The 18,449-nt window shown below is 37.2% G+C and overlaps 2 protein-coding genes across 25 annotated transcripts in view; one reads left to right on the forward strand and one right to left on the reverse strand.

The window, feature by feature from the left end:
- The window catches only part of NCOA3 (nuclear receptor coactivator 3), an 84,926-nt gene extending 81,411 nt beyond the window's left edge, over positions 1-3,515 (forward strand). For all 9 annotated transcript variants that reach the window (XM_084537673.1, XM_084537681.1, XM_084537674.1 and 6 more), the window contains one exon: positions 275-3,515. In XM_084537673.1, coding sequence (XP_084393799.1) covers positions 275-286 — 12 coding nt within the window. In that variant the 3' untranslated portion in view covers positions 287-3,515. The remainder of the gene's footprint in view (positions 1-274) is intronic.
- SULF2 (sulfatase 2) overlaps positions 3,190-18,449 on the reverse strand; it is a 167,872-nt gene continuing 152,612 nt past the window's right edge. For all 16 annotated transcript variants that reach the window (XM_084537682.1, XM_084537683.1, XM_084537684.1 and 13 more), the window contains 10 exons: positions 15,822-16,065; positions 13,983-14,079; positions 12,758-12,852; positions 10,115-10,174; positions 9,526-9,695; positions 8,885-9,027; positions 8,544-8,667; positions 7,050-7,080; positions 6,696-6,752; positions 3,190-5,572 (listed from right to left, as the gene is read on the reverse strand). In XM_084537682.1, the coding sequence (XP_084393808.1) occupies positions 5,542-5,572; positions 6,696-6,752; positions 7,050-7,080; positions 8,544-8,667; positions 8,885-9,027; positions 9,526-9,695; positions 10,115-10,174; positions 12,758-12,852; positions 13,983-14,079; positions 15,822-16,065 (1,052 nt within the window). In that variant the 3' untranslated portion in view covers positions 3,190-5,541. The remainder of the gene's footprint in view (positions 5,573-6,695; positions 6,753-7,049; positions 7,081-8,543; positions 8,668-8,884; positions 9,028-9,525; positions 9,696-10,114; positions 10,175-12,757; positions 12,853-13,982; positions 14,080-15,821; positions 16,066-18,449) is intronic.

Genomic DNA, 18,449 nt, shown 5'->3' on the forward strand with positions numbered 1-18,449 from the left:
AGAGGACTTTGATAAAAACCAGTACCATTTATAAAGAGGGAAAAAGGAAGTGAAATGTTACATTTTCCAAAACCACATCATACAGAAAAGATAACTAAATAATGTGTTTAGGGAATTCTGGGACAACATTACTTTTCTACAAATGTATCTTCAAAATGGAGCTCTAAAATCTGTTCAGTTTAGAAATTGACTGTCAGTGCAAAATGTTGACCAGTTTTTCCAGCAAAGGTATTTTTTATTTTTTCTGATGATGCTTTCTTCTTTTCTTCAACAGAAATACTGCTGACACCTAAACCCGATCTCCAAACAAGAATGCGCTGTATTAACGATGCACTAGTATTGTAAAGGAAAGTTACGCATTCTTCATGGCAACTAGTACTGGCCTTCTGGAAATAAGGGATTTTTCCTGCTAATCAACATGATGTCCTAAGTTACTTCATTCAGAGAAAAAAAAAAAATTTTTTTAGTAGAGGCATCCATATTACTGTATATTGTGGTGTACAAAAAAGGTCATAAATATTTTTGGCACTCTGCCTCTAGAAATGTGAATTCGGCAAAGGCATTTTAGTAAATAGACCCCTGGAATACCTTGTCTGTTTACTGTAGCTATCCAGAGCCCTTTAACTACAGGCAGATGAAAGTGCCTGGAGAAGTCACAGTGATAAGAATTTCCTGATTTCTCTAGTAAGAATATCTGACAGAGAATGTAGTTCCTAGCCTTGACTCTTTTATATTAATTCCTGAATATAAATGCTGCTTTTAATCTCTTACCCCCAGGAGTCAGGATTTCCCAAGCAGAGGAGCAGTGCAAAATGAATTGGCACATACTATTCCAAAATCCTGTCCATTGATGCCAAGGGGTAAAAAGAGAGGATAATAAATTTAAATTATTTAAACACAATTGTGACTAATATTTACATATTGATGTGCAGCTGAGTGCACTTTATATAAGACTATATAATGGATTAATGCAATATCTTTGATAAGGACTTAATATGAAGGTAGGGTGTGCTCATGTTCCTTCTCAAACACAATCTCTTAAGACTTATTTGAAAAGACTGCATAATGTAATGTTTTCTGTGTATGGAAATTAGAGCAATAATCTTTCATCATTTTGAGAATACTTCAGAAAACTCAAGGCAAGGCACTGCAGTCTGAATCAGAATTTTGCTGTCTTTTTGTGAATAAATTTTGTAAATATGTTCTTTAAGATAATGTATTATATATATGACTTTTGTAGGTCACTAACTCATTTTTGCAGAGTTTGTGAAGCTAAATATTTAACAAAATTGATTTCTGTAAACTCAAGTGTAGTTGAGGTCCAAATAGAATACTTTTTTTTTTTAACTAAACTTAATGACTTTGAAGCTGGGTGACCTCAGCCCACACCTTTCTCTTCTTTGGTCTTTGACACTTCATTTATTTTTACATCTTTAACATATAGCTTTTTATAAAAGACGAGTTGTTAAATGCTTTCTCCACCTCTGAGCACTTTGTTAAATTTATTTTTGCATAAGGCAATTTGACAAAAAGGCTCTGCATTGTAAGATGTTATGACTTGTCATGATGATCATGTCTTTCTACAATCTTTCTCCTTTTCAGTTGATGAATCTGGATTGTGTCTTTTTTGGTCGATTTTAACAAACTCTAAATGTTCTTTGAAAGAAGTTTGTCTGTTGCAAAATATTTGTTGTTACATAACATCCAGAAATCTATAAGGATATTAAGCCACACTTAACCAAATGTCTGCACTTCATTGGATTGTTCTAATAGTAATGAATGTATTTTCTAAGCAGGTTTCTCTCATATCAGTATTTAAGTTTGTTTGGTTACAAATTTATTCATATTATTTGCTGATAAGGTTTATTTTTTTCTCTATTTTGGTTCCTTGACATGAAGATCCTTTTGCAGTTTTTCCAGTTTCAGGCAGTTACAATGAGTCAAACCCCTAATCTTCCATAAGGGATGACCCAGAAATGTTTAAGATGTGTGGTCCTTTTGTTCTGTTGTTCACTGTGTAATGGAAAACTGACTTCTCCCAAGTGAGTAAAAAAAAAAAAAAAAAAAAAAAAAAAAAGGAAAAAAGTGTTCTTGATTGCTTCTTCTTGGTACTGTAAGTATGAGGTGGTTTTATTTTTCAGAATATGCAGTGATCTTCCATTTGAATAGGAATAACTTTCACTAGAAAATTTCTCAACAAATTAATCCTTAGCATACAGCCAGTTGTGTTCCAATGGGAATGTAGATTCAGTCTACCTTATGCAACCCTATCTTTGCGATTAGTACGGAGTATATAGGTTAGGTGTTAGTATTTATTTGAAACTTTCAATCCAATACATGTGTGTTGTTATTTTTAATGAAAAACTTTTAAAAGGCTAAGGAACTTTTATCTTCTTTCTTATTTCTTAGAACATATCTGTTTGAGTGCTGCCTACTGAAGTTGAAAGGCAACAATCCCTTGCTTTTTATATAAATGAGAGTAGAACAATCTTTATATTTTGTAGTTATTCATTATATTGATGGAAACTACAAACCCTGATTGCTTTCATTAGGTGAGCTCTTAGACTATATACAACTTTATACATTGTGCCCTCTTAACTTTTTTTAAAATGAGTGATTTTGTTTATACATGTATGTATAGCTGGTACCTACCTGACTGGTGTTGTAAAGGATCATTGTTTTCTCATCTGTATTTAGAATGTTGGAGCTTTCTAGTACCTACTTTTTTGCTGAATCCAAAGATTTTTAGATTTTTAGTTTAAACTTAATAAAGGGGGGGGGGCACATTTTTAAATTGCATTGATGACATCTTTCTTGGCAACACTGATTCCAAGTATTATGTCTAGTGTGAAAGGCTTATGGACTGCAGTAAATAAAACTTACCTTGAAAGCTGTTAGCATTTAGTATCTCCACCAATTCTGATTTGGTTCTGTAGCAGCAGATTTAACAACAACAACAAAAACTGTATACAATTTTTCAACTGTAAGAGAACAGTTAGCTAGTCCAACCACCTCTGGTCACTGCTGCATAATGAGCATAGTTTTGCTACTTTGTTATTCTTTGATCACAGAAACCATGTTTTTATAAAATTCACATGTAGTACCTTTATCCAATCTTGATCTAAAATTCTGCTTTTAAATTTAGGAAATCAGGACCATTTTTAAGTTAGAAGACAAAAACTATTTGAATGTTGTACCAATTAGCACACATTTTATTTTTGAATTTATGTGCAGACTACCAGGTGATTGAATGATACAGCAAGTATGAAAACCATGTAACTCTGAGAGCAATATTTTAAAAAATTCTCAGGAGAAGGCATACAGTATTGAGAATTGCATTTAAGTTTAGTTTACATTAAGTATTGCTTGAAATATCTGTATCTTTATGTTGAAAAACAGAAAAACCTTGGGGACTGGTTTATAAAAGAGTTGGTTGTAAGGTATTACTGCTCTTCTGAATTTTGTGTTTGGATGTTAATAATAATGTAAATAAAGGTTTCTATTTAAAATCAGAACTTGGTGACATCGTGTATTAGCTCTCTAATACTTCGAGGCTGCTAGCTACATCCTGGTAAGGTCAGAGGAAATCCACTACTATTACAAAATCGATACAGCTGTTACTGTGGAAAGCTATGTATAGCAAATGATTTATTTTTTTTTTCCAGCTGGCTGTAAAAGCTAAGGGAGTAATGCCTTAGACCTTCTGCCTGTGAGACCAGTTTAGCAAAGCTGCAGCAATACTGACTGGAATTCATGTCTTTTTCAACTTAAATAGCACTCTTTAGCAGAGCTGAAAGGAGGAGAGGTGGTAGCTTTCCCCCTAACTCAGCAACAACCTACCTTTAGAAAGTAACAGTTACTTCTTAGGTAATGTGCAAATCTTACAGCTCAGTATTTTGCATGAGCATAAAGGGATATGGTAACTTTTCAAGCTTCTACCTGATATGCAACTGGAGCAGTAATACTGGCCATGCAGGAGTCTGATAGTCTCATCCTCTGTTCAGAAGTTATAGGCTGAATGCAAAAAAAGGTAAGTGGAAACTTTTTTGATCTAACTTAGCTAGCATTCTTTCTGCATACTGACTTGGGTAAAGGTAGACTGCTAATACTTCCCCCAGGAAAGCAGCAAAAATGCTTTTCTATTGTGAAGTGCAAGTTAAGTTTGTATTTTGCAAAAAGTTTACCTCTTGTTAATAGTCAAGGCCACAGTTGGTTGAGTCTATTATGAGCTTCCTCTCACATGCAGCTTTAAAACAGGTAGCAGATTAACATGGAAAAAAATGATAAATTATCACTGCTAGTGCCTGTACTACAATGTATTTAATAACAGCTTTATGAAGATACTCAAGTAGACTCTGTACACTGTGCTTCCTTAGTAAAGTCATGTTTTCTTTCCTTTAAAAGCTTTTAAACAGTAACCCTCATTCAGGTCATCTACTTTTCTGTAGACTGAGCTATAACTACATTATTTTTTTATTGGTCATGATTATTGAACTTCTCAGAGCAGCCTTTTAAAAATAAGTGTAGAAGTTGCACTACTAAGCCAATGTTGCTTTCTCAAATGAATTGTTTTGGTTTTGAACATAACAATATAATATTATCCACAGAAAAAAAATTAATACAAATTTGATTTCATTAAAATGTAAGATGTACATTTACTGATTTTTTTTCAGTACTTTTAAAAATGGATGAATTCTGAAATGTGCTATGCAACATTAAGTAACCTTTTGAGAAATGGTATGTGGGCATTCCACACTTTTATTAACAAAATTCTTCACAACCCGAAAAAAAATATTTTTAAACAGTATATTGATCAATATTTACACAACCCCTCCAAAAGTCTGACATCTGTTAGTTAAGATTTCTCTAATTTTCCTAGAGTTGTCAATAGGACAGACAAGTAGACATGGAACTAAAACATACCCTCAGAGGAAATTTGAGAAATACCATGGGTGTTGAGAATATTCAGTGCTGCTCATTTGAATTCCTGAATCTCTTACAAGTTCTTTTCCAGCATTACCTTTACCCCAGTTGGAAGCAAAAGCATCCATGTTCTCTGTATCTTGCTTTAGAAATACTTGGTTTTGAAATTTTCCCTCGTGCCATCCAAAGGTATAGCTGAACTGAGAAATGTTGTAAGTTTACATCCACGGTCTTTGTGTACACTTTGGCCACAGGGATGGCAATCCTCTTTGGGATGCAGCTGTGTTTCCTCTTCTGTCAATTCCTGGAACAATGTTAGTGGTGTCTTCTTGACATAAAATGCTTTGTGAAGCAGGTGAGGTATAATCCAAAGCAAAAAGCAGGTACAATAGTGGATTTCAAAGAGACCTGTATTCCTGACAGGAGTTCCATAATTTCACTTCATCTACTTAATTCACTCACCAGTGCAAACTCTTATCTATTTTGGCCTCAAAGTTCATCCAGTCCTCCAGGCTAACATTATAATTCTTTCTGAAATCATACACATTTTCACAGTCTGTACATGAATTCAAGTTCTGGCCAGTTTATATCCTCACTGAGATCCAGCAGGTGGGGAGGTTAGCCCTCCCATCCTTCCCACAGTTGGCCTCTTTAAAATAAAACAAACATGATTTAGTGTATAACATCCTAGTTAGGAAGTAGTTGGAATATATTTTCAATAGTTCCATGCAGGAGTAAAACAATTGAAACACTAGACCACCTATAAAAATACAACAGGTATATCACAAGCAAACAACTATGTTTGAAACTTCAACCTCTGTGTCTCATAAATTCTAGCTTCGTTTGGTTCTGAATCCCATCTTGGCTCTCTTCAACTAGATATATAAAGTGTTACCATTATGTGACAAAAATGCTCTCTCCTGGAGGAGTTGAGGAGAATAGGACTGTGCCTATTGATGAAGGTGCTGGTACATAGTTCTTACTGCATAGCTGGTGAATATCTTATGAGTTGAAGTCTCAACCTTCTTTTTTAGAGAGGTTCAGAGACAGAGAGTAACTGGCATGTCAAAGGTAACTATTTTTCTTGGGTGTAAATTTCTATCTCACCTTTGAGGTCTGGCAAGTTGAGAACTAACAGTACTACACTGAATGATATTATCTGCAAGTTTCAAAGGGCAGTAAAATAAGCAACAATATTGAATTTTAGTATAATGCCAAAATAACCCAAAATGTACAGATTTTTCTTCGTACAAAGTACACTACTTTCTGTTCTAACTTGCTTTCTTTGCTCACAACATGAAGGAGGTGGTGGTTAGATAAATAGCAAGAAAGCACATGATCCTCTATGAGTAATGACTTCAGTCATTGAATCATAATTCAAGTAATGAAATCAGTCTTGTTATTTCTGGATGTTGTGAGAGGCTGCTACGAGGCTGCCACACATTTAAGTATAGACAAAACCAACATAATGATCTCAAATTCTTACAGATAATTAATGATAATTGGTTTCTTAATTGAGAGTCCACCTTTGCTCAAGTTTTAAATTGCTTTAACCTTAACGTTCCTAAATTCCCAGAAAACATATACCAAGAGGTTTTGTACAGGACTGGTCTGTAATGATGGCAGTGTAATAGTGCTTGCTTAATTTAGAGCACTTGCCACTTGCATGAGAATAGATGATGATGTTAAAAAGGTGCTGCATGCAAACAGAAAAGTAAAGAAAAGAAAGGTAAGCAAAAGCTAATGCTTTTCATGAACTGCTCCCAACTCACAGTGACTTAGAAGATGATGGTCTCTTCACATCTGGCCACTTTCGACGCTGAAACTGCCTAATTTTCAAGCAGCAAAAGGAGAAAAAAGTTAACCATCACCAAGAAAACCACCAGCACTACAGTCTGAAAGATGAGGAAGGAGAAGAGTTTAGCCTGATTTTTAGCTACAAAGATTAGAACATGCTATAACATTGAAACAGAAATATCTCCAGTGTTTACAGTAACTGGGATGGAAAGACCTTGCAAATGTCACTGTAGGCAGTATGTCTATGTCATTCCCAATCCCACACTCCTAACTCTTGAGCATAAAGGTAGTATTTAAGAATAATAATTTATGTATTTCTGAAAATGTACCTGTACTGCTCATAGCTTCCATCTTTAAGTCCTAAGTGAGGAAAAAATTAACATGTTATTAACCACTGTATTAACCAACAGAATAAGGTATTGGGTAACACACAATTCAGAGAAAGATCTAAGAATATTAACAGAATATTAAAATTAAGACATTCACTAGAACTTATTTACAGATATAATCCCTTATTCTAGGTAAAATGGGGTGTAAATTGAGATAGGTAATTGTGAAACTTCTCTGTAAACATCCTGCAGCAGTATACTTAAATGCCAAAAACTTGATTTCAAAGCATACAGCTCTAGATGGTACATATGCTAAACAAGACCTGAAGTAATATTTTGTACTCAGGTGGATTTAGGCAGATAACAGTATTTTGGGGGTGGGGGTCTTCAAGCTCTGAAGGCTATAAACATATATATATAGCTATACACATATTTATGTTGCATTTCTTATGTCATTGTACTAAGGGATGCAATTTAAATAAGAAATGCAATTTAAAAGGAGAAATACAAGTAACTGTACATTTCAGTTTGCTATCATGACTAAACATTAAAAAACCAACACACAATAGTATTGACTAGACCAGGAAAATTTAAAGGACTCAAAACAATGAGTCTAACCTAGAAAAAGAATACAGACCAATGGGTTTCATTCTTTTTGAAATTTGAAGGCATAGTTAGAAGAGCACATCTTTTTGTAGTGTAATGCATTCCTCAATGCATCTCCTTCCTTGATCTGCTGTTATTTTACAAGTACCTTGCACCAACAGGGGAAAATCAATCAGCTTAAGCATTAGCCTCCTTTTTTTGAGGTTAAAGTTATTTTTAAGCTAGTTTAATAAGTCTGCATGGACTGCATTGTCTCTAAAAGAAATAGTCCTAAAAATTATGCCTTCATGGAATGCTGTACCACAGCTGCTAGACCAGTTGTCCAGAGGGGTTGTGCAGTCTCTATTCTTGGAGGTTTTCAAGATCCAAATGCATAAAGCCCTGAGTAACATGGTCTGACCTCAAATCTGACCCTATAGTGAGCACGAGGTTAGACCAGATGAACTCCACAAGTCCCTTCCAGCTTGACTTATCCCAAGAGCCTACAAACTCAGAACCAGCCATTAGGTATTTGTTTGTTCTTTCATTAGTTTTCTTCCTTCCTCATCTCTTCCAGTCACAGAATCATAGAATGGCTTGGGCTGGAGGGACCTTAAAAATGACCTAGTTCCAACCCCCCTGCCATACACAGGGATGCTCTTCCTGCATTTCAGCAGCTGCATATTAAGTATCCAAGTCTTACTGTGTAGCTGTGAGTTTCTGGAAACATTACATAAAACAAACTGAACAAACGATACAAGAATTTGAGCATGCAATCATCAGCCACAGCAGGGCATTACTAGTTTAGATCAATTCTAAAATCATTTTTTGGCTGATGAATTTCATATTAGTGAACAAGAGATCCATTTCTTTTGGGTAGTTTCTGAGTGTAATAGCAGAAGCACTTACCCAGATCCATATTCCTAGTTCTTGGATTGCATTGTTTATACCCTTTGCAGCTTCTTAGTTCCATCAGCTGGATGTGCAGTTGATTGAGAACTTCTCTATCTAGCGTGTTCACCGCGTTAATTAGCTGCAATACGGATAGGTTCATTTTAGAGAATAGGTAATTCTCTGTAGGTTGGTAACTTCCACATATGGAGTATCTGTGGTTTACTTCCAACAGGCGAGAAGCCAAATCATTTTATGTTAATAGTTGCATCTATTTTTTGCACCAATACTGTGGTATTTCAATGCATCATTGGTAAAGAACACTGATACATTTCCAGAGCTGTACTATGATGAGGTACCTGATATGGATCAGTGTTGAGATCAAAATACTCCAAAAAGCCAGTAGCAAATTCGCAAAACAGAAAGTTGTGAGTCTCGTTGATTGTCCTCAAACACCAGTATGTGTTGTTGTTGGCACTGGTACAAGCACAGAAAGGACCCACTGCAAAGAAAAGCATCATAAAGACTGAAGATACACGTTGCTTATTTTACTACTTTTTTGTTCATGGTACTACTTTATTCATAAGCAGTCATTCTGTCATTCCTGAGCTCTAAAGCAGAGAATGCATTTCCAGCATAACGTTCTATGCTTACCTAGCCCCCGCAAAACATCTAACTTGAGCAGTGTCTCAGCTAGTTGTTTTTCCCTTGCTGGTTGGGAAACATTCCAGCTGCCGAGATAATAATAGGATGTACTGTGTATGTACTACTGTCTGCAGTATCTCTAGGTTTTCATCTGCAGCTTTTGTTGTTTGTTTGTTTGTTTAATTTAACTCCTTTGCCTTTTGTAAGGATCACACCAACACTGAAACACAGTATGAGGAAAACTGTGTGGCTTTGGCTACTTGCCTAATCATACTGGTAGTTTCTGCTAACCTAGAATTATCCTAGTTGCTACACTATACCCAGCTACTCGTTAGTTACTTTCGAGTATTCTTACGTGTCCACAGGGGAGCAGTTTGCCAGTGCTGGTTGTCATGGGTGAAGCAGGTCAAACCAGGCATGCTGCAAGTGTCGTTATTTTTTATTCTCTTAAGCAGTTTGCGCAGTTTCTTCTTTCTCCTTTGCTCTCTAAGCAGCCACAGCCTGTCTTTCTCCTGTAGGGCTTTCCTGCACACATGAAACATTAGGGTCATGCAGACTCTGTTATACTTGAACACACCTAAAAAAATGAAGCAGCTAATAAAATAAGCTGCTTTGAGGGAAAGAAATAATCGGTATTTTAAAAATAAATGGCTTTTCTTCCAAATAGTTCTGGATCTCCAAAGCTCTTTGCAATTCCATGGTACTAGGGAAAAAAAATGGAGCCAAAGGGGTTTAATGGGCTTGCTTGAAGTCTTTGATGTGCATTTACAAGCATTTTTTTTTACCATTGGTTTGGTTCCTTTCCCAGGTGTCTGTATGTTTATTCTTTTTAGCACAGGATAAGTGAAATTACTTCTTTTGCTTAGTTTTTAACACGTGTACTTGGACCAAATATTAGGATCTTTGCATTTTCTCTTCCAAAGGAACAGGCCTTCTTCACTTACTTGAAAGGATGAAGATTAGATCCCTTGTGCCTCAGTTTGCTTTTGTGTTTTGAATGGTAACTGGAAAATAAAAATAATTGTTGATGAACAGCAGAGACAATTATACCTGTTCATACCGTATTTTCACCCTGAATTCGAAGTGTATTTAATCCAGTATCACTTCTCCCTTCAATTTGTTCACTCAAGGTAGGTGGTGAATACAAAACAGCCTTGCTAGACTGGGTCAGGCACTTGTGCCTCTCGTTTTCCTTCGATCATTTGTACATAGTGACACCTGGTGCTCTGCTGCTGTATTGCACTACGTATCTACAGATGATTGCAGTTGCAATTTTCAATTTTAGTCATCATTACTTCCTGTTTCCCTACATGGGGCAGATAAAATCAGTAGATTTATAATTGAATTACGAGATTTCTTCAACAGAGTATTCATTAATTTTTCAGAGGATATGATGACAGGCTCATACCACATTCCTGCTGTTTTCCAAACAAAATAATTTAAGCATCACTTGTACCTCATAGTTTCTTTTCCCCCCTCCACTATTACTAGCTAGTAGTTCCAGGAAAACCAAAACGGGGTGGGACTGCTCAAGCAGTAGTAGTGTCTAATGTATTCTGATATACGTAGGGTGGAAGTTGACATATACATTCTAGTTGGGTAGCTCTACTATTTTGACTCTGTCTCCAGAGCTCTTCCTAGATTTTGCAGAGGTTTCCTTTTTTTGTAGTTTGAAAAGTTGATAATAAAGGCAAAATAGTCTTAGGCAAGGGCAATTTTTTCCTGATTAATACAGTTCACTGTACTTACTAACCACACAAATAAACAAAGACAAAACTAAGTTCAGTAAGTGCTATTTATCTAATAGTCAGACTAAAATTCCCTTTGAAACAAAACACATCTTTTAAATTACAAATGCTAATGTAAATTTAATACTTATAGCAAATTAACAAAATAAAATTATTAAAGAACTATCTTCAATTCAGTCAACTTTTTTCTCTAGCATAGATACTGTGCATATCATTAACTAGTCTGAAATGCTACGCTCAATGCAGTTCTGCAAACATATAACTCAGATTATTACCATCATTGATTTCTGTGGGATTATTCATCTGAACGATGCTATGCACAAACAGAAGTGCTTCTTATATTGGACGTGACAAACTTAATGTTCTTCATGTTAACTGTAAAAATAACTTAATCTTTACAGTACGTATCAAATAAACTTGGTTGTTAATACACTGCTTTCAAAACTGGTAAAACAAGGTTTGGGGAATTTGCCATTTAGAATTATATGGGTTTAATTTTAAGTACTTTATGCTGTATGTTGTATGTACGTATGGGTTGGCATAACCTAAGAAAGAGATGTTCTGCTTATTTTAATGATCCGTTACTGAAGCTGTGTTGCAGAATCAACACAGGGCAGGACTACGTACCTCGTGTCTGTAAACTAATCTAGATTATGTTGTACCTCCATTATAGCAATGAGACAGAGAAGTATCATCCACATCCTCTTATAGAGGCTCCTTAATGAAAACTAATTTAGCCAAAGATGATAGCGAAGCTGCCTTATGTTTCTGAGTACAGCTTTTTTTGTTGTCGTACTGCCACTGTGGCTGCTGTACTCCTGGTAACATCTGCCTCACTGCAGCCTCAGTGATTGTTCTCTGATCACTCTGATCAAGAGCAGCTGCTCCTGGTTTCTTTAAGCATAATGCCCTTAATAATAAGCTTATCTTTTGGTTAGCCCTGAAGTGGTCAGGCAGTTAGACTTGATGATCTTTGTAGATCCCTTCCAACTGAACTATTCTATTCCATTCCATCAGCTTTCTCAGGGGCAAATTCTGTTTGTGGTAACATTTGATTTTGTAAGATTTTTCTGCTGTGCTTATTTGCAGAGCAAGAACACACTCGCTCCCTAGAAGGTTTCAGATATGCTTGAACCTTCTTTCCATGTAATCAGTGAGCTGATCTCACAGCCATTTTGCAAATACATGTCTATGAGAAACCAACTATGCAGAGATCTTGATGCACAATTGCTATTTTAGTATTTCCTGTTGCATTTAAAATCCAGAAATCATATGCATCAGAGAAAAAAAAAATCTGTTGCACTAAGTCGGTGGTGGCTACAGGATTACAGTTACTCTGCACCAACAGTTAAATTCCTGCTTCTTCTACCTGGCATAGCTGCTTAATATTGCAGGAACTATATGCTATGCCATAACTCATCTGGCCTTGAAAAAAACAAATGGAAAGAAAGTCTCTCATCTGACCACCCTGTTATTCCATATATATTATGCACTATTCTTATTGAGAGATTTGTTTAACACTGTACCATACTGTCAAGCAAGTTTTCAGAAGAAAGCCTGCAGCTAAAAATATTAATTTCTAGTATGTAATAGCAACATCTTCAGTACAAGAGCATAACTTACTGGTTTAAAAGCATTTTACATGTGTCAGTTGACACAGAGGCAATTAAACTCCTGCCTGGCAGAAGGTGGGCCTAGTACTTTAGGAGGGTTGGACAGCTGCAGGAAGCATTAAAACAAGAGTATAGCAGGTAGGAAACCACTTAAAACAGATTCTGATCTCTCCTGTGAAGACATAAATCAGCTACAGTTAACTACTCACAAGTACACCAAAAATACCTTATCTTGTTACAATCACACTCCTCAGGTCTCTTCTTCTTCAGATGACCTCTCACCTCCCTCAGATTTTTTATTTTATTTTGCAATGTTTCGATCTGAAAAAAGTAAACACACAGGTAAAAAAAAAATACAGCATGGTTTATTTTAACCCTCTTGAACATATCTCCATCAAATACTTCTTTCTTGCTACCTTCCACAACTTCCTCCACTAACAAGCATTTTCAGATTACCTACCTTCCCAAAAGGAAACTGCACGTAGGAGGGCAATTTTGAGGCACAATTTGCCTGCTCTGATTACTGAAGGTGAAAGCAGAATGTGGCACTGGGGGGAGCAGGGTGGGAGGGCGCCATACAGCCTTAGGCAGACAAACACTCTACTTCCACTGTGATTTTTTCCCTTCGGCATATTTGTAAAGGAGAAAGGGTACCAAAGGAAAATGAAGCCCTTAAAGGTTTGGCCTGTTAGGAGCCTGAGAAGGGGATGGAGATGGAGTGTTCTGAAGTCCCCTCTTCAGAGATTCTGGAAGAGAAAAGCAGTAAGTCGCCATCCTTTTACATGGCAGTCTAGTAACATCTGGCCACATGGGATGTGTGTTAGCAGTTAATTTAATTGTGCCACCTGCATGGTTTATTTTTAACCACCTTCAGTAAATGAAACTCCTGCAGTTTCATTTTTTTCATGAGCTCAGTGTAGCTCATGCACAGCATAGCCCACTCAGATGGGTATTCCAGGCTTCCACTTCAATTCTTTACACAGCAGAAAAAGTGAAGTCATGTAGTGTGAACAAAGAATTGGCTGTGCAACTACCATCAGACAACACTGACCACAAATCTAATAGAAGTCCATGGCTGCATAGCAAGTGGACAAAGATTTCACGAAAAATACACAAAGAATCCAGCCCAGTGATCCTAAAGCAGCAATACAACAGGACAGAAGTGAGACTTACAAGTCTCTCTTATTTATCTCATAAGGCTTATGTCATTTCTCAATTCTTTAAGCTGTATTTCTCTCCTCCACTTACGATCTTGTCTTCACAAACTTGTAGCAACTTAATTATCTATGAAATCTCTACTCTGAAGTCAACCACTAAGTTCAAAAGGTTCCAGGGAAGAACAGAGACACCCAGAGGCAGACAGACACAAACATAGTCAGCATGATCCTATCAGCCCACAGGAAACCAGGCCAAAGACAAGCTGAAAATACATGACTGGTAACATCACTCACTTCATGGTCAATATGAAGTTTATGGTCTTTCCAAGCTTGCAGTGACCTGTACAGATCTGTGTCACACTGAACGGTGTCATTCTCCAGGATATAGCACCTGGCCATAGAAAAAACAATGTTTATTATAGTAGATAAACACACAATGCAAACAGCTTTTGCTGTGCTGTTTTAATAGCACAACTCCAGGACACATGAGAAGCCAGATTGGAAATAAAAAAAATAATTCAAGGACAATGCTCCTATCAAGAGAACCTGTTGACTGTTTCATTTCTATATGCAAATTGTGCTGCACAGAGTTCTTATTTATGCATTAGGCTGTCTACATAAATAATCTCTACTAACTAGCAAGTACCGAAAGCACTACTCAGAAGCAATTTCCCTATGCATAATTAAGTAACATACAGGGGTAGGGGCAGGGAGAAAGCTTCTTTATAAGATGTATTAGAATACTACAAAGAAAAAAATGATTTTCTACAAAAGGGATAAACTTTTTCAAATACAGCTCCCTGACTTCAAAGGCAAAATACCCTCTGACAACTTTAAGTGCTCATGTTCCAGTAACTTCTCATGAAGTCCAGTATTTAAAATTAAAAAAAAAAAAAAAAAAAAAAAGACAAATGCTCAACAAGTTTATTAGGGGTCAATAAATACCATGGAGTTATTTTTGAATGATTATTTATTAAATTAAACCTGTTTTTTTTTTTTCATTATTCCTCTGTTTTCTTTAAAGCGCCTCACGCATGTTATCCCACTGCCTTCTTTTCTGTAGGTGTTCCTGGGGACTCCTCATGAATTATGCACAACCTTCCTGACAGTTCCTGGTACAGGGCTGGGATTCACCCAGTAAAGCAGCACAGATCAATTTAACATGTCCCAGAAAAAAGGAACAAATAGTGATTTATGGGTCCTGAACATTCAAAAAAGCTGAGGAAGGAGGGCAGAACTCTGCTGATGTCAACCTTCCTGTTTCCTCATATTAGCAAATTTCTAACCCTGTAAACTGAAGTCAAATGGAAACCACAGATTTCAACAGCAGCTATCTGGTTCATGCATATTTGCATGAGCTAGTCATTAAACAATTTAATTCACGTAATCCATAGTGATTAATGGATTTTCTCATAATTCACAAGTAGAAAGGGTGACTAAACACTGAAGTAAGTACAGTTGAAGACACATCACCAGACCCTGGATCTGCACACTGAGAAACCTTAAACTATTAGAGTCTCTTTAGAACGAAGACAATTCCCTCACCTCTTTCTCCAATGTTCCATTCCCCAATACTCCTGGTCTATCTAACCTCCTCCGTAACATAGATTTTCCTTTCCTAGCACTGGGTACAAGCAGCTCTGTGATGCTGCTGCTTCCTTTGGGACTGATTTTGTATTTGAAATACAAAGCAACCAATGGCATGTTGAAACTGGGTCATATTCCAGTTGGAGTATGGAGTATTTTGATCTTCAGACAGGCCAGGTTACCTGCTGCACGCTGAGATTTACATGGGTAGAGTCTTCCCTGGTTTCAGATGGGTGTACACACCAACACTGCAAACAGTTTCACTTGTCCTTACTGGAAATGTGTACTAATCAGTGATTACTGTCTCCAAAGCGTAAAGACATACAAGCACCTCTGTGGTTCTTCAGTAGCTTTCATGCCCCTTTGTGCATGATGACAAAATTAAAACAAAACTGAAAGGTGTGTACAAATGAGAATAAGAAGTTCGGTGAAGTTAGATGGTAGCCAAAAGGGACACAATATGCTTATCAAAAGGTAATGCACCCATTTATGTAAAGCAGCCACTCAAGCAGCAAAAGTTTATAGAAACATACAGTATTTACTCACCTGTGAGTAACTTTTATTAGATTAGGGGCTGTATATTCTGCAATGCCACCAGTGCCACTGTATTCTGCCATGTCTTTATCTTCCTCCTCAGGAGGAATAGCCCTCTGCATCTTGTGTCGCTTGGTGATGTTTCTTGGTAAGACAGGTTGGTATCCGTCCTCTAAACCCAAGTTATAAATGGCTCCATTCAGCTCAACAGATACAGAGCGGATAGAACGATTCCGGACATAGCTCGGTTTGTATTCTGCACAGAAAAGGGAGTAAAAGGATTAAGACAGAGAGAAACAGCAGGTTACACTTTGGTTCTCTGTGGTTCTTGGCAAACAACAGCCCCTAACGTGACATTTGGAATTCACTCAATGACAACTGCTGTTTGTTGCAGCTTTCCTCAGCACTGCCATGTCATTACCTGCCAGGAACCTTAAAGTCTGAGAGAGAGGGATAGATAGAGTGCAAATGCGCAAGGATGGCAGAGGGGAAATAGAAAGTACTTGTACAGTCATCACTCAGTCATCACTCCGAGTGACCAACTTTCAAAGAAACTCTAAAAGAAGCTCTTCCCCCAAGAGCCACTAGATGGCAGCAACACCTTAAAAAATAATTCTGAAAGTTAAAGTCAGTGGGGTCTCAGGTCATCCTTGCGGATTAGTTCTCAACTACATTCTGTCATCTACTGTAAAACATTCCAGTGCCGGTATTCCTGCAACACTTCCCAGAAGTCACCCCGAATTTCAACAGGGAGTACTCAAGTATTCAGCCTGAACTTCTCAACTCCATACTCTTTTTTTTTTTTTTCAAGACAAGATTTTAATGGGAGGGATTAATATTTGAATCTTCACTTTTATCCACATTTAATTATTTTCTTTGCAATTATTTTCCTCATGTGCAGGCCAGACAGCAAGTTTCTACAAAAAGCACTACCCTCCAGTGCTATGCACGCCCTCAGAGTTTGCCTCTGTGTTTGCAGTCCAAAGACAGAATGAAACATTTGCTATGAATCTGCACTGCACAGTATGAGATCCCAGTGATTTGCCATTGCTGCTTTCCAAAGTTCTCTCTCCTGACCCAAATCCAAATTCTTCTTCAGTTTTGTCTAAAGTGGCATGAATATCTCCTAGCTATGGAGTCTGAATCCGTATCTAAACTTCCCTACTGTACAGTAGGGCTCACACCTCTGACTATTTCCTGCTCACTGCAGTGACCGCTCAGTCACTCATGTTAAGCAGAATTATTTCACTCCTGGAGAAAAAAGCATGACCAAAGTACCATAGCTCCAGACTCCTGGCTGTGCATATGTGCTTTGGAGTCACCCAAGATGTTGCTGGAACCAGGCAAGCCTCTTAGTTCCTCTGGTCACCTCTCCTTCACACTGAGCTGAAGCACAGCACTTTTCACTAGAACGGGACCTCCTGCTGCAACCTGGTAAGGGAAAACTCATCCAGTGTGCCACATGAGAAGACCAACACTTCTTGTTATCTCAAGATCCACAGAAGAGCCAACTTTATCTCAGGGATAAACTCCACTGCAAAAACAAGCAGTGAAGAAAAGAAATGGGAGGTAGAATAACCAAATTTGACAAAAGAAATATTCACAGCAATTGGCATGCATTGGCATTAACACAGACTGACTTCTTTCAAGAAGCTTACATGAATTCTAACTGGATCACAAAGTCTCAAAGGCCATTTTGTAGACTGTGGGAAGAGAAACAAACATCCCCTCCCACCTGAAACTGGTCCAAGCCCTAAATTCACATCAGTGCCACACACAGAAAGCAGAATACCAGCTGGATTGTCTGGTTTAGCCCATTTTTCACTTGTGGCTCAAAGTTTATAGCTGATATTAAGCCAGGTGAGTCACAGCTGAGAAAAAAATAAATTTTAAAAAAGCAACAAAAAGACCAACTGTATTTCAGGCACCCATTCAGGAAATGTTTGAATAAATGAGAAGGAAACTCCCATCTTTTTAAAAGTAGGAGGAAGTTCCAAAAAGCTACACCCTAACAATTATATTCAAAGTGTAAACTCCCATTTCTTTAATTGTTCCCTCATTTCATCTTGTTAAGCTCAGCCAACTAACAATTTACCTTCCTTCCAAGTCTAATATACCAAGCTAGCATGTTGGTCCTCAACAGACAACTGCAGGGAACTGCCGTCTCCACACGCCCCTGAAGAATTTGAAGCTAGGAGCTGCTCCTCCCTTGCAGCCTGTCCTAATCCAGCCTTATAAAGAACAAATTGGTCTGGAGAGAGACAGCTCATGAAGGCCTTGCATTATTACAGCATGCTATTCACAGTGCTGACTCAATGCTGTGATTAGTACCAAACTCCATCATTTTCAGAGGAAGTGGTTAAAATATTTAGTAAGCTCAATATTCATCTGTAGTCACAAATACCAGTGTCTAATTACTTGATCCTCCCTCGGGCCTCAGTTTTACTTTCCAATTCTTATACCTGTATATACAACCCACAAAGGATTTAGGGCTGTTAAATGTTTTGCCCAAAATACCTATTCTCCTTATTTGAATTATTAAAGATTGGCCCTGTTAAGTTGAGTCCCTGTGCCTCTTCTCCTCTGCCACTGCTAAGAAATTACATCCTCTAAATTAAATCTGGATATAGAGTCCAGAGA

This window comes from Aythya ferina, assembly GCF_964211825.1.
Source record: "Aythya ferina genome assembly, chromosome: 16".
Lineage (NCBI taxonomy): Eukaryota > Metazoa > Chordata > Aves > Anseriformes > Anatidae > Aythya > Aythya ferina.